At 44.8% G+C, this 15,357-nt stretch overlaps 1 protein-coding gene across 2 annotated transcripts in view; it reads right to left on the reverse strand.

Annotated features, from left to right (window-relative positions):
• Positions 1 to 15,357, reverse strand: part of med12 (mediator complex subunit 12) — a 40,388-nt gene that overhangs the window by 21,607 nt on the left and 3,424 nt on the right. For both annotated transcript variants that reach the window (XM_079508078.1, XM_079508077.1), the window contains exons 6-21: positions 14,424 to 14,534; positions 13,452 to 13,724; positions 10,412 to 10,558; positions 10,199 to 10,298; positions 9,927 to 10,063; positions 6,738 to 6,869; positions 6,109 to 6,235; positions 5,183 to 5,412; positions 4,995 to 5,054; positions 3,990 to 4,163; positions 3,404 to 3,548; positions 2,491 to 2,609; positions 1,758 to 1,901; positions 1,392 to 1,555; positions 743 to 874; positions 403 to 630 (exon numbers count right to left, since the gene is read on the reverse strand). In XM_079508078.1, the coding sequence (XP_079364204.1) occupies positions 403 to 630; positions 743 to 874; positions 1,392 to 1,555; positions 1,758 to 1,901; positions 2,491 to 2,609; positions 3,404 to 3,548; positions 3,990 to 4,163; positions 4,995 to 5,054; positions 5,183 to 5,412; positions 6,109 to 6,235; positions 6,738 to 6,869; positions 9,927 to 10,063; positions 10,199 to 10,298; positions 10,412 to 10,558; positions 13,452 to 13,724; positions 14,424 to 14,534 (2,423 nt within the window). The remainder of the gene's footprint in view (positions 1 to 402; positions 631 to 742; positions 875 to 1,391; positions 1,556 to 1,757; positions 1,902 to 2,490; positions 2,610 to 3,403; positions 3,549 to 3,989; positions 4,164 to 4,994; positions 5,055 to 5,182; positions 5,413 to 6,108; positions 6,236 to 6,737; positions 6,870 to 9,926; positions 10,064 to 10,198; positions 10,299 to 10,411; positions 10,559 to 13,451; positions 13,725 to 14,423; positions 14,535 to 15,357) is intronic.

Raw genomic sequence — 15,357 nt, forward strand, 5'->3', positions numbered from 1 at the left:
CAGATAATTTTTTTACTTAAATCTCAGAAAACTACACCTAACCACACCAAAGGGTCAAGACGGTTTTAGCGTTGTCCCTGCGGTGTGATGTCTTGTTGCACATTGACCCTAGTGATTCAACGCATGGAATTCAATGGCCCAAAACACACCAAACGGTCAAGACGGTTTTAGCGTTAACTCCTTGCAACCGTTTGGACCCAAGGAGTTGCATGGTGACCCTTTGGTGTGGTTAGGGCTTAAAACAATATGTTAGGTATTTAGGTTCCAAGCCGGTGATGCTTCACTTTAAAGAAGCTATAAGTAATTCTGACCTCGAGTTGTGCAATGGGTGCAACGCGGTGTGCATTAAACGCTCCCCCAAAACAAATCGTCTCTGTGACACAAAAAACAATACCGACGCACCTTTCAGGGTCTCGGTGGTCCACGCACACATCCATGAGCACGTTGCAGACAAAACTGTAGCGGTTGGCGGGGCTGTCGTTGAGGATCTTGCCCACCATGGAGTGGTTGAAGTTGTGTGCCGAGGGGTTGGCGATGGCCTCCATCATGAACCCAGGGTCCCACAGCATGTTGGAGTCCGATGGGTCGATGTTGCAGTAGATGGAGTTCTTTACCTTGGAGCAGAACTCACTGGGGGCGACACAAGGGGAAAAGGAGGACACTTAGAACCCATTACGGGACGATACACCATTATGTGGATTACTGAAGTGTTTTTTGGTTTTAACTTTTTTTCTCTCTCTACCTGAAGATTTCTCCGAACTTGCTCTTGAGGTGACTGCAGGAGGTGTAGAGGTCGTACAAGTAGGCCAAGATACAGCGCTCTGCTGAGGAACAGTCTGCCGGGTTCACGCCTGACTTCACCACGATACGCAGCCTGAGAAAACATTCAACAATGCTCATGGATTCCACACGGCATGCGCCATCCGTAACCACTTCAACCGTGATACTCGAGAACACCAGAAACCTCTTGAAAGTGGTTAAAGTCTGCGGGTTTCATAAATATTTAACCAATGGAAAGCATAAGAGCTTGCGACTAAATCAGGGGTCAGAAAACTTTGACATCAAAATGCCATGTTTTTATTTTCTCCATAGTCAGTTTGCCATACTTTAATTTCATCAAAATAAAAACGATTTCCAACAGATTTAGATTGTCCATATACATACAGCCTCATTTGTTTCTTTTGAATTATTTTCTTTTACATCAGGACATTGTAACTGTAATTCCAGGAGCTCCCCAGCAAAAGTAGTTAACATAGCATCACAATTACTTTAACCACTATATCCACTTATAGGTTGGCTATTCCAAAACAGCAGATTGGAGGTCCTTGACATGAAAAGGTTTGAGAACCACCGATATAAAATGTTGGGAGGGTTGTGGCGGACGTACGTACCCGTCAAACACCTGTGCCGTCTGCTCAGGGTTGAGGATGAGGCAGGAGTGGTACCTCCGCAGCACGGCCACGATGCACAGACACAGGCCAGTGGTGTAGCTGCCCACCAGGCTGGATGACTTCAGCAGCAGCTCCGCCTCTACCAAGCTCAGCTCGTTCAGCAGCTAACAAACACACACAACACATCATGGATTGAAGCAAAAATAAAATCTCGTCATGACTGAAATCGTTTTGCATGGCCAAGTCCTAATGTGCGATTTGTGTGTTGAAAGGAGACCCCCGCCCACCCACACTAGCGCCGTTTCTTAGGGGAAAAAACAGGTCCCTTTCCAGTCCCAAGAGCGGTGCACCGATGCGTGTTTATACCTGAATGGCAAAGTCGATGAGGCCACTAATGTTGAGGGAGTATTCCATGAGGTCAAAGATGAACTGTATGTGCTGGACAAGGGGCAGGTGATAGGACATCCCTAAGGCAAAGCTGGTGATCTGTTCCAGCACATTCCTGGACACCTGCACAAACATGATGGTTTTTTTGCTTTGGTTATCACAAAATAAACACACTTGACCGTGTACAAAAAAGGTCCTTGGCATCAACACTTTTTTATAGCATGTTAATAGAAAGATTTTTGCATGTCACGGTTGTCACCACAATGTTACTGGATGGATATCCTTTTCTTACATATAAAATGTTAAAACTGGATTTCTTTCTGACATCTGAGACCCTTAAACCACTTTCAACCTGGTGTCCCTGTTTTGGGAATGTCATTATAGATGAAAATCTTCAGAATATTTCCAAAACTTACTTCAATATTTTTGAAAACTACAGGCTCTATTATCTTCACTATTCACCACCTTTAGCCAAATTTAGGCTAATGGAAATCATTTTAACTGCCATTTACACAATGGCATCATCAGTTAAATATCGTCCAGTATTCAGTGCATCTTGCTAAGACAATTTAATTCTGTTTATATGGTCCGAGGGCTAAAAGTCCCAGAACTACATTTAAATACTGCAGGGCAGACTAGTCAGTCAGCAACACAATCATATTTATATTCAAATGGTTTAACTAGTTTTGTGACTACAGATGTCTGGTCTTACCTGAGAGGTGACTTGGTGCTGGTCAAAGTGGGAGAGATGCTGGAATTTGGAGAAGATATCCTCTGCAGTGGGAAAGGCTTCAGGCTTACTCCTCTTCCTCTTCTGCCCTTCTTCGCCTCCTAAAAAAGAAGACGGAGAGGCAAGAAAAAGATGGTGAATTGTTTAAGGTTGTTTTTTCTTTCAGTCTGTCAAATGAGCCATCTTTAAAATTGAGTTTAATAAGCCAATTTATGACCTGTTGGCATATTTCCATACACCCTGCTACTGTGGAGCTTCATCTGAAAGGGATGGCATTCAAAATAATCGGAAAGGGAAACGTGGTCAAGTGTTACTTGCCTGAAGGTCATCGGCTCACATAGGGAATGTGCTGCAGCGACACCAGAGCACTTAAATCTACGCAACTATAACTTAGTTGGAAAATCTTAAATCACCTTAATAAGGTCACACGCATCCTAGATAAAATGCCTGCAAGCAGATGACTGCCATTAGCATAGAAATTGGATGGGATGAATATTGAACGATGCATCCTCCCCAGAGGGGGTTGATGAAGTAGAGAATGGAAGCGTGTGAGGAAGGGCAGAAGTAAGAGGGAAAATAAAAATGTATATGTTAAAAAGGGGAAAAGGAAACGTATTTTAATGAAGACTAATGAGTACGTAACTTTGGAGAGTTATCATCAGATCACAGGTGGACCAGCAGTCAAAGTGGGATAGCAAGTGGTTTCTTGACATCAGAGCAGGGGTTTACGCACACAAGCATGGCAGGGCTGCAGCTATCGACTATTTTCTTAGTGGTAATTCTATCGATTACTAAAAAAATTGAGAAGCCCTTTGTTTTTGATATTTTTATATAAACAAATCGACGCAACACAGAAACGGTCATGTGAGAGACAAGTGTCGACAATTGCAATTACCCGTCTCCGCCGTGCTCTTGCGATTGAGCACCTTCAGGATGTCTTTGGTGATTTTCTTGATGGCATGTCTCGCCTCATCTCGCTGCTTGCCGACGCCATAGAGCACCACCAGACGCTGGTTGCACTCATGGCTGGCGCTCTCCTCCTGGGTAGAGAGAGATTAGAACGCAATCCCCATAAGCCGGATGCACTCGATAAGCATGCCGCTGCGATGAGACAAAACACTGATAAGACCGGCTATGCGATACATAAAGCTCAGCCAACCCCAACCTCATTACCCCGCTGGCGCTGACTGATCTCAACGGGGGTTTGTAAACAGCGTCTATCATCTCAAAAAAGCTAACATTTGTTTGTTTTGTGTAATGAGTTCAGAGTTTGCAGGAGAGGAGATACAATCTGAGGACAACATGGAATTAGACAGCCTGACATGGTAGAAAGGTAGAAATCATACTGACTGACATTCTTCTGTGCCAATATAAATTAAAATATCCAATATGTTTATGTTAAACTGTGAATGAATGAGATGCTGAGCGAATCAATATCAGAAACAACACACAAAAACCTGCCTGTGAGTGACTGTGCTTACCTGAGGTATTGGGAAGTGGGTGGCGTACTGAATGTGGCGCGGCTGCTCGTACACCTGTGGGAAAGCAGGGTCCATGCCCTTGTCTTTACAGGCGGCCTTGCTGTCCTGATCCGGGGTGGGCTTCTCGGGCGAGGGGCTGCCCTTGGACTCACAGTGCATAGGCGGAGAAAACATCTGCAAGGAGAAAGGTGGCTCAAATGATGCAACGGGCACAAGAACGCATACGTTTTTTCTTTTCCTGGGAGGAGCTTCCTTGACTTAAACCCTATATACACTTTATTGACTGTGGTCCCCCAATAGTCCATATTGTGACTACATCAAACAGCTGATCTCCAAAGCACGTTGCCACTTGTGAGCTTGTAGATCAAATACCTTTGCCTATTGTCTGAATGTTCACCTATGACGACATGGCCAGGGCAGGGACGCAAGTTCATGTGGTTAAAGGGATATTTCACCTTTTTTTTTTAAATGAAATTTTATCGTCTACTCAGGCTTTTGTGAAGACCCCGGACAGTTTTTAAGTTGCTTGATTCAGTATTTAGATATTTGATATAAATTGTAGCTGCCCGCCCCCTTCCTATACAAACCCATTGTAACTTCAACCTCCATTTTAACAAAAACCTTTTTTCTGGTGACCGATACTGCCCTCCTAATACGTGAGGTGCCTGTGTTTTTTCTTTACTTCTTTTTTCATTCATTTATTTATTATATTTTTTCTTTCCCTGATGCTCAGGCTGCTGATGCCCATTTTATAATTTATTTTAAAAACATATATGGGCATATCTGTCAGAACACACACACACACACACACAAAATGGCACAGATGCTTTCCTGATTTTAATGGGTTAACTAAATACGACTTTGGGCTCCAGGCGTGTGTTTTAAAATTAGCAGAAAAAACTGAACGCTGTGCCTACCTCGTCAAAGTTAATAAGCAGAAAACACTGAACGCTGTGCCTACCTCGTCAAAGTTAATAAGCAGAAAAAACTGAACGCTGTACCTACCTCGTCAAAGTTGGCGCTGGAGTTGTGATCGATCTCCATGGACTCCGACAGCCCAGTGTCCTGTTGCATAAACACAGAGAGCTCACGTTATTCTCCCACATCCAGCGGGTTCCCACAGTGTACAAACACCCCTTCACTATGACTCATCACACAACACAAACAAAAACAACGGGGTGCTTCCGACGTGCCTCCATCTTGACGCTGCTGCCCGTGTCCTGCTCCTTGCGCTCCGATTCGTCAGAGGGCTCGTCACTGGGGGAACGGGGGCGGGGGAAGTGGGCGTCGGAGGCCAGGTCGCCGCGGGAGATGAGCGTGCACATGTAGATGTTGTGGGAGAAGACGTCGTGACGGATCAGCTCGCAGAACAGCAGCACCAGGTTGGAGAACTCCACCCGCTCACTCTCATTTCCTGGCTCGGCTAAAAGGACACAGACACACACACGTTGTTTACAGCCTCATCCTCACCCCTTTAACAACTAATACAAAGTACTTTGGTTTATTGCAGTCTAGAACTCAGCAAGTAAGATGAGAAAGACGAGAAGAGTAAGTGAGGCGTCTGTGACACAGAGAATAACAAAAATAAAAGTGATCTTAAGTGTTCAGTATATAAAATCACTGTGTGAACTGAGTGCCGGCCCGGTTCCAGGGGGCCGCCCACTTACGAAACGGTCAAGAAATAACAGTTACCGTGTGGGGGTCCACGGAACATCCAGACCCCCAGGAACGCACACAGGGGGCCGGGCCGGTTCCGGCGAGCAGCCCCGCGTCCGAAACAGTTGAGAAATGACAGTTACCGTGTGGGGGTCCCCAGGGGGTCCCTCTACTGTACTGTCACACCCGAAATCACGTAATGGCTGCTAGAAACTCAGCATCCCATCATGCAGCGGTGCACAGTGTGAACCTCAACTTTGTCACACACACACACACACACACACACACACACACACACACACACACACACACACACACACACACACACACACACACACACACACACACACACACACACACACACACACACACACACACACACACACACACACACACACACACACACACACACACACTCTCTCTTTGGAGTGGCTGCACCACTCAAAAAGAGATGAAAACTCACTGAGTGTGGGGGCCTGAGTATCCAGAAACTGCAGCAGAACATCCTGAAATACTGGTAGCGTAGCTGCTGATAGTGAGCCTGAAGACACTGAGCCCTTCTCATCCACTACCTCCGACTCACCACACCTCTGCAAATGCAAACACACACACACACACAACAAACCATAGGTGAGAACATGTCACGGCGGCGTGTCTTACCTGAATTTGGTTTTACTACTAGGGCGCAGAAGCCACAAAGGTAGGGCTTATAAACGAGAGCTGTTTCTACCTACATGTGGTAGCAGCCCTTGTTAAGAGTCATTACAAGCGGGGAGCACAATGGCTCATTAAGAGCAGAACAGCAGTGGTAGTCATTAATCCCAGGCCAACAGAAAACTGTGCAAGGGGTGAGATTGTGTATGTGTGTGTTGGGGCTGTATGAGCAGGAGATAGGGCAGTCAGTTTGCAGAGGCGGCTGCTAAACCGTCTATCTCAGTCAGTATGTCTGTGTAACGTATAAATCTGGGTTGTGCACAGCGAAAACCACTAGATATACAAGCTCACAAAGCGGCGCGACACCCTGTGAGCTTGTAGATTGGCAATAAACAGCGAGCCGGTGTGGACGGAAGGATGCGACAGGGGCTGACTCACCTCTGCCTCTATCTCGGCCTGTCTCTTCTCTAGCAGCTTGGCGACCACCATGGCCCTGTGTCTGCCCGAGCGCTTACAGCACACCGCCCACTCACACAGCAGGGTCACCACAGCATCGTCATCTGGGGACATCTGGACACACACACAAAGCAAAGTACATTTTCACAGCTGAAAATATTTTTATGATGAAGTCCTAAATGTGCCATTTGTGAGACAGTATGAATGAATTACGTGATGGATGCCTCATGCAAAACCATAGTGTATAAGTTCTCATGATGACAGTTGTTCTCAAAGACCAATTTACAGCTATTGATAGTGGAAACTCCAAACTAATTAGTGTGGTTGCCAGACTATTGTTATTGTAAATTTGGATACTTTGCCGCACACACTCGAGCCATATGTCAAATCGACCGGCTTCATCGGGAATCGTGTGCTTGCTCATTGCTAAGAGATCCGTTGTATAGTTTAATTGATGATTAATTAATTAGTTCTCCATAGACTTATAATGGGGAAGCCCTTTATGTTTTGGCTTATAACTCTTGAACCATAGGTTGTAAAATCATGACGCATCTCCCCATATAGGCCACGCCCATTTGCGTCAGGATAGATTTTCCACCATTTTGAAATTTCTTCAAAACACACTTTTATTTTCTGATTCTACAGATTTTGTCCGAATCTCACAGAAATCGGTACACATGATCTCTGGACCTATCGGACCGCGTTTAATTTTTTTTCAGATTTTTTTTGTCCCTATCGTTCGGCCTTAATCGTCGTCCGAAGTTAGTGGGAGGGGCCTATTTTACATCCCAAATTTTAATCAGATGTCGCGGGTGGTTTAATCAACCAAAAGCCAAAAGCGATTCCATTTTCATCCATAGGGGGCGCCGCAAATGCGAAAAATGTAACAGTTTCTTGCAGAAAAATGATTTTTGAGGGGATAAATCCCATCCGAATTACTTACGCATGATCGCAGGGGTGACGCAACATTGTAATTGGCTGGCAATATCAGTGGGAGGGGCATATGTAAGCCACTGCGGCAACCACACTTTGCAATTTTTTTAAATTGCAACCTTTCTAGTTCTACACTGTATGGATAAGAAGACTGCTAAAAGAGAGCTAAAAGAAAACAGCAAAAAACAGTGGAAGTAAAGTTCAAAAGATAAAACAGAGATCTTACAATTCACTATATATCCATCACAAAGCTGATGCTTTCAGAATGAAAAAAAAATCTGAAGATGAGAACTAAAAAGTAATCTTTGTAATGCAATAAATTGTGAATTACAGAACTCTTCATGGGCTATATTGCTATCGTCAACTGGCGGATGATTTTAGTTAAGATTAAATATCTGTACTAGGGTATTGATCATTTATTAGTTTGTTTATTTTTTTAGCAATTATTCAATTGATTACTTTTTCTATTTAATTGAAGTGTTTTTTATACATTTATTATTTTGTATCAATGGATTTATGCAAACACCACGCACATGTGTGTGTGTGTGTGTGTGTGTGTGTGTGTGTGTGTGTGTGTGTGTGTGTCTACAAATAATCAGCTAAATTGACTAGTCTTTCTTTTTCCGAGCGTTGGAACACATTCTTTCACCCTGTGTCTATTATCTAATGTAATCCTGGGCGCTACACTTCCTCTGCCAACCTGGGGAGGGCAGCGAACTGACCTCATGCTTCCTTCTATGCATGGAGTCCAAGCTGCTTCTTTTCACCTGACGTGGGGGGGGTTCCCCCCCGGCCGGACGTAGCGCATGGAAGGAACACGTTTTCAGACCAGTTCCTTTCCCCTCCATCAGGCGCCCCGGCTGGCTAAACCCCATTTTATACATGTTGGTACAACAGTGTTGTGCTTTCAGGCCACTCTCTTACCCCTATCATATCCTATCTCCTATCCCTATCCCTGTCTGTAGCCAGCTGCTGGCAGCTTGATGCGTGTACTTAGACAAACGATAAGAAGGCAATTACCCACCCTCTGTGCATGAATGTCAACCTTCAGTCGGTCCAGTGTCTCGACCAGGTGCTTAATGTTAACATGCAGGGCTGCAACAAATGTGCTACTGAATACTAGCAGGGTCTTTCATATTAAAATAGATTGGAGGGAAGTGCAACAGGAGCAAGCCAGCTAATTTCTTAAACAGGGACAAGGGAAAGAATGGATTTTCAGAATAATTTTCAAGTGTTCATTTTTCTCTATATGCACATTATGCAGGTGAAGAAGTAATGCTATAAATATTCACAGCTTTGAGTAATGGTTACGCATAATGACAGCTGTTCTAGTGATGTCAGAGACCTGAGCCGATGTGGAATGGTTTCCAAGTCTTCACTGCGAGAAAAAACTAACTGTGCAATCATCAGTATGATGGCTTATAGCTGAAACGTGTACTTTGCCCACAATAGATGAGGGATCCGTGAGTGCTGGTGTTCTGTTTGTTTTGTTACTTATTATTGTCACAACCTCTTTCATTTGGGAGCTGTGTGCGCTAGCTCTTCTACTCTTTATCATAATAAAGATGTAATTGTTTAGCCTACATTTACTTATTTGTTCATTAGTTCTATATTTCTGTCTGCTAATGTTCGATTTCAAATGGTTTATTAATGGAAAGGGTGGGGCTACCTAAAAAACCCAAATAGCATATTTGCAATCTCTCATAATTATAAAGGTAATGCTTGCTAGGTAATGTTCTTCATAAGAAACAAAAAAAGTAAAGAAAAGTGAAACATTTTGAAGTTAGCAGAGACTGAGACACGGACATGCAAGTGATCCGATGGTAATTCTGACGGAGCATTAGTCCAACATGCGGGAACACCGGTCAGACTAGCACTCAAACATGCGCTGCTCCCATGCTTGCGGTTACGGTTAGGTTAGGGTTTGAGGTAGGTTGTCGGACCAATAATAGTGTCGGAACTAAAGCCTGTACCCCATGCAAGCAGGTTGACAAAGAAAAGGGCAATGCACAACTAGCCCAGCCCACATGAAGTCACATTTTGCCCACTCTTGCTTGTGACCTAAAATTAGTTTCACACCCCTGTTATATAACGAATAATGAAAAGGGTGTCTTCAACATTGATGGTGTGCATTTGCTTTTGGTGGTCTTTTGTGCACATGTAGCATGTCTTTATCCTATCCAGTTGAAATGCACATTTTCCAGCTATGACACAGAGAATGCTTTTATTGACCCTTACCTCGTGGCCATCTTTACTCTGGCCAGAGCCAAATATCCGGTTGTAGAGAGAGTCCAGTGAGTTGCTGAAGTCAGACTTCTCAAAGCTGTGGTTGTCTAGAACCTCCAGGGTGTGGAGAACCCTCCCAATAGTGAAACCTGAGGACAGGTCAGGGGGAAAAAATACAACGGTTTAAAAATGCAATGTAATAATAGTACACACATTTAATCTGAAAGGGCTGCAATCATTTGCTGACATCTCGAGGGTGGCTGTGGAGGGAATTGTTTTCTTACCCGCCGAGGTCTCCTGGCACTTATCAAAGGACCACCTGAACTCCACCGCTTGTCCTCGCTCCTTTATCTGCTCTTCAATTTCTCGCACCTTGGCACGGACCTACGGTGTGTAAGAGGAATTTGTTATTGCAAAACAAACAAAAAAATGATTCAGCAATCAATTTTATAATAACATTCTGAAGGGAGTGACATCAAGATTGAGGGCAACGCTACCTGCTGTGTGAAGGTGGTGTTGCCCCCTGGCATAGGCAGGTTGGAGGGGGCGATGGGTAGAAGGTCCAGAGGCGAGCCAGTCTTGATCCTGCTGTCTGTGAGAGAGTAGTGCCACACCAAAGCACTGGGGCAGCACAGCACTATGCTCTGCAGGAAAAAACAGCAAAGAAAAAACAGATAGAATTGGTTTCTATTAAAATACTGTCTGTTTGGACAATCCTACTGTTAACACTTTAATTGCCAGGGGTTATTTAATCCATTACATTATAGCGCCCATTCGATTTGTAAACACGGACCCCTTTTCCGGACGGACCGGTTGTTAACAATAACAATAGCCACACCACTCTAGAGTCGATCGACAACAACGGGAGGTAAGAATAAATCGATCGCGACTAGCGACTGGACACAGGATATTTTTTCATAATAGACGGGATGATTTAGATCGCGAGTTATGAACGTTTTAAGATTTTCGTTTATCAGTTAAACAGGGGAGGGAGTTTTTCGATGACATCTCACTCTTGCGCAACACCGAGGATTGCCCAACAGGCGCTCCTGGGCTATGGAGCCATGCGATCCGTTCTCATATCAATAAACTTCGTCTTCTGGACAATACTTCGTCCTGGGCGTCTGGCGTTACTAATAGAAAGGACAAAGAACTTCGTCCTGGGCGATGGGAGTGCTAAACAGAGCAGGCCGAAAAGTGGTATTTTATTTTGTATTATCATCTAACAATATAAAGCAATTATCTGTCTGTGTGTGTGTGTGTGTGTGTGTGTGTGTGTGTGTGTGTGTGTGTGTGTGTGTGTGTGTGTGTGTGTATCTCTGTATGTCCTAGCCCCCCTGCTCCCCTTCACTTGCACAGTTCATCTGCATTTTGCACACAGGCATCGACCATCATGTTATGCAGGGCACCACAAAGCCCTTTTTCCAAATTAACAAACTGAACGCTGTTTATTTGCGTTCATTTGCATTTTCCCACAGCTTCACCCTTACTGCGCATGCGTGGTTGCTTTACTGGGCCTCTGGACACTCCAAGCCTCATAACAACACTGCCTCACAGGCGTATGTTATTGGATGCCTACGTCTACATTGCTCCATTAACCATTTCACCTCTAAAAAAAAAACGACGGACTCTCCTGTACTGACCACGATGAAGCGAACGTCTGCACACACATTGCTTCCGTGTGTCTTGCGACGGGTTGCGGACGGGTCGTGTGTGTGTTGTTCATATATTCAAACGGGTATAAGGACTATACCTACTAGTTAATCTATATATAATTGGCATCATTCCATGCCACCAAATGGGGGGATTTGTGTGGTGTACTCTTAGAGTATATATAAGATAAGATAAGATATAAGATGTCACCGAGAGGAAACACTGAAGCGTGAAAGATATGGTGGCCAAAAGTGGTATTACACCATGGGCCATGGCACTATGGGCCATATGTGAACGCGTACAATGCTATGAACGGCCCAGCGCGTTCATGTATGGTATAATCAATCCCAGAATGCAGGGGCGGCAGGTTCCTATAACGGAACCTGCCCCCCGCCCCGCCTCCAACAACAGTATGAATAGGCTATGACTAACGAGATGCAAGTATGCAACATTCTTGGGTGTAGCCTCGAATTGGTAATTTGGTATGCTAACTGTATTGGAGTCGATCGAGTGGCTACTAAGTGTGTCTTTTGTCCAAAACAGTCATCCAACATTTACCACACAACAGTAGCCTACTAGTGCAAAACATAAAACCACGTATTTGTATACAAATGGAAGTGTACACTACACTACTTGCTTTTCCCTTTTTACCTCCTTTATGATGATGATTTCCTGTTATTTGGCTATATAGAAGTCTATATTTGTAATGTCTAAATGTTACGATGAATTGAACAAGGTGGACGCTCTTGTAAACAAGTGTAATCCTTTATTGGTCGTCCACTCAGTTTTTTTTGTATTGAGTTGTGCTTGAAATGTAGGCTACTGTAATTCTGCAAACTGTTAATAAATACTTCAATCAAATCAATCTGCGTGACCCATATACAGTACAGTGTTTGGCAATGACTTAAGGAGGTCTCAAAACAAAAATAAAATGCAGGGGACCGGAAGCGCCACTGAACACGTGAACGTGATCGAATCATTGAATCGGATCATTGCCGTGAACGTGAATCGAATCGCTCACTCACTAAAATGATCCGTTTGGCCCATCACTAGTGTTGTGTTGCTGCAGGAGACGGAGTGTGAATGAACCGTGCGGGCACTGGACAAAGCCACCGTATTAGCATTTGAATACCTGTTCTGTGAACACCGTAAAGGTGTGTGCCTACGTGACAAAATGACCAGGGGGAGGGGATCTTCAGCCTTAATCTCAGTGGGTGCTATTTGTCTTATTATTTTTTCAGTGAGTGCCCAAGCCCTCAGGCACTCCCAGTTGACGCCGCTGCCAGAATGCACTGGTTCCAACCCAGAAGAACGCCTCATGCGCTGGCCTGGGTGAGCAACTCAATACAAGTGGATGGGAGGAGAAATCCGGTGACGTCTCTATTACTGTATAATATAACTCTATATGTGTACTTTGTAACCTCATCGTGTTGATTGGCTAGGACCGCTCACATGGCAGATACGTTATGAATACACACACGTGGCAGATACGTCAAGCATAGCCACACGTCTGCCCGGAAGACAAAGTAGCCAATATAGCTAATAAGTTAATAGTTTTTGCACTTATCTGTTCGCAGTCACCCGCGGTAATGTCCATACTCCATTGCTTTACGAGCTGAATCGCGTTAATATTTCCGTAATTTTCGTCTCATGTACATCCCAAACAAAACATTATTAACCAGGTTATCATAACACACTGAAAAGTGATCTAAACAGCAATAGCACTCTCTCGGTCATACCGCTGCACTAGATGTGTCAAGTCAGACAGACGAACGTGAACCGTTCGACTTGCTAGTATTTTATCATTCTGGAACAGACACCTGCATTATCAGTAAGTCTTGTTTACATATTAAACCCTGAGGACGTCTCAAGCAGGAGTCATACCTGTAACATGCAGCTGAGTCCAAACACCAGAGGCCTGTGCTGGGGGCAGATGTAGAAGTCAGTGAATGGAGTCTGGGGCTGGTTCCCTCCCGCTGGCTGGGAGGTCGGAGTGGGCGGGAGGGCATTCCCCGGCTGTGCCAAGATGCCGTGGGTTGGGTGTCCTCCCGTGCCAGGGCCCATGCTCCCATCGCTAAGCAGCAGGTTGAGACGGCGTGTGCAGAAGTACGCCAGCCTCCTGGACAGGTAGGCCGACTGAACAAACTCTCCCGAGTACTGTGGAATGGGGGACAGTCACAAGGCTATCCGTGTTAGGCTTTGTTCAGATGGCAACAATAGTCCATCTACTAGCTCACAATGTGGCTGCCACACCAGGATCTACTAGCTCAGTGTGGCTGCCACACCAGGATCTACTAGCTCACAGTGTGGCTGCCACACCAGGAATTTGTAGATCTGACATTTTTGGGTGAGTAACACTGTTACTGTTGCGATAAAGTATAAATCAGGCTTCGGTCTCCACGTATCCAGACTGAGACACACCTTTAGAAATCAGATTTGAAATCGCATTTCAATGTGGTTCACATCTGAGTCCCCAAAATCGGTTTCCATGTTTTTTTTGCTGTACAAACTGTATATACCTAATCAGATTCCAATGTGGAAAGCCTAAAAGTGCGCTTGTGCACCCTGTGGGTTTCAAGCGTTACAGCCCATTAGTATCAGGTTGTTTCGCAGTAAATGTGATCATCACGATGGACTTTGGGGCCAACCCCAATGCCATGACAGTGACTTTCCTTCCTTGTTCAATTGCCTTCATGGTTTGCTCAGCACTACCTTTGAGCAAGGCAGCTTAGGCAGCCAAAGGATGAAGTTGCTGAGCTAACATTCCCTGGATAAATAAATGCTGGCACATACTATGTGAGCAGTTGAGGAGGTGATGGATGAGGAGGTGATGGATGGATGAATCGATTTGTATACCTGTAACAGGAGTGGCAGTAGCAACCGGAGAAGTTCATCTTCGCCAGGTCGGACCTTCTCAAAACACTCCAAGACCCATGTCAGGAACTCATGTCTGTCTAGCATACCATCCTGGTAACAACAAAGCCAAAGAAATGAAAATAAATCACAAGTTAATATTATGTTATGGCTACTACACACTGCAAGATATTTGGTCCGATTATGCTGTTCGGCGCTCGCCGACAAAACCCCCGATCTGACACAAGATCAAACTTTGCTTGTCAAGGTTTCGATTTAATGCGAGAAGGTCCGGCCGTGACAATAGCGGTCGGTGATACCTTCCCGAGCGTTTCTAGATATCTAGCAGATTTGACATTTGTCGCCGACTGGACATCATGAAGTATGAATGGGCTTGCAATCACTGCCTCAAGCAAATCTGTGCTACAGCCATTGAGAACACAGCAGGTGGCGAGGGGAGGGTCGCTGGACATGACCGTCGCTCCTGCCCACAACAAAAACATATCTTGCCATTTAGTCCCACATAGTAGGCTACCCCAATATTACCGTCCAGTCCTGTATAAGCCTGCATTATTTCCATTGAGATCCAAAAATAAAATTAGAAAACAGAATGAGAGTGTGATTGAGTGTATGCAAGGGGGGGGGGGGGGTATTTGAGAGGAATTGGACATAGAAATAGTTTGTCTTTATGCTGCGCTGTACACGTGGAGCACACACGAGAGATGGAGAGGGGGGGAGAGAAAGACAGTCACAAGGCTATATGCTACCCTGTATGCTGTATGCTACCCAGTAACGGAAATTATGGTCCCCTCTGATTGAATGTAAATATAATATTGATATCTTACTAAAGCACGGTGCGGGATTTTGCGGGGCCTTAGTGTTCCCGAATCCTGACCGCAAGTAACTTATTTAAATACCGGCCGCGCCCCCAAGATTT

Source organism: Electrona antarctica (assembly GCF_951216825.1).
Source record: "Electrona antarctica genome assembly, chromosome: 1".
Taxonomy (NCBI): domain Eukaryota; kingdom Metazoa; phylum Chordata; class Actinopteri; order Myctophiformes; family Myctophidae; genus Electrona; species Electrona antarctica.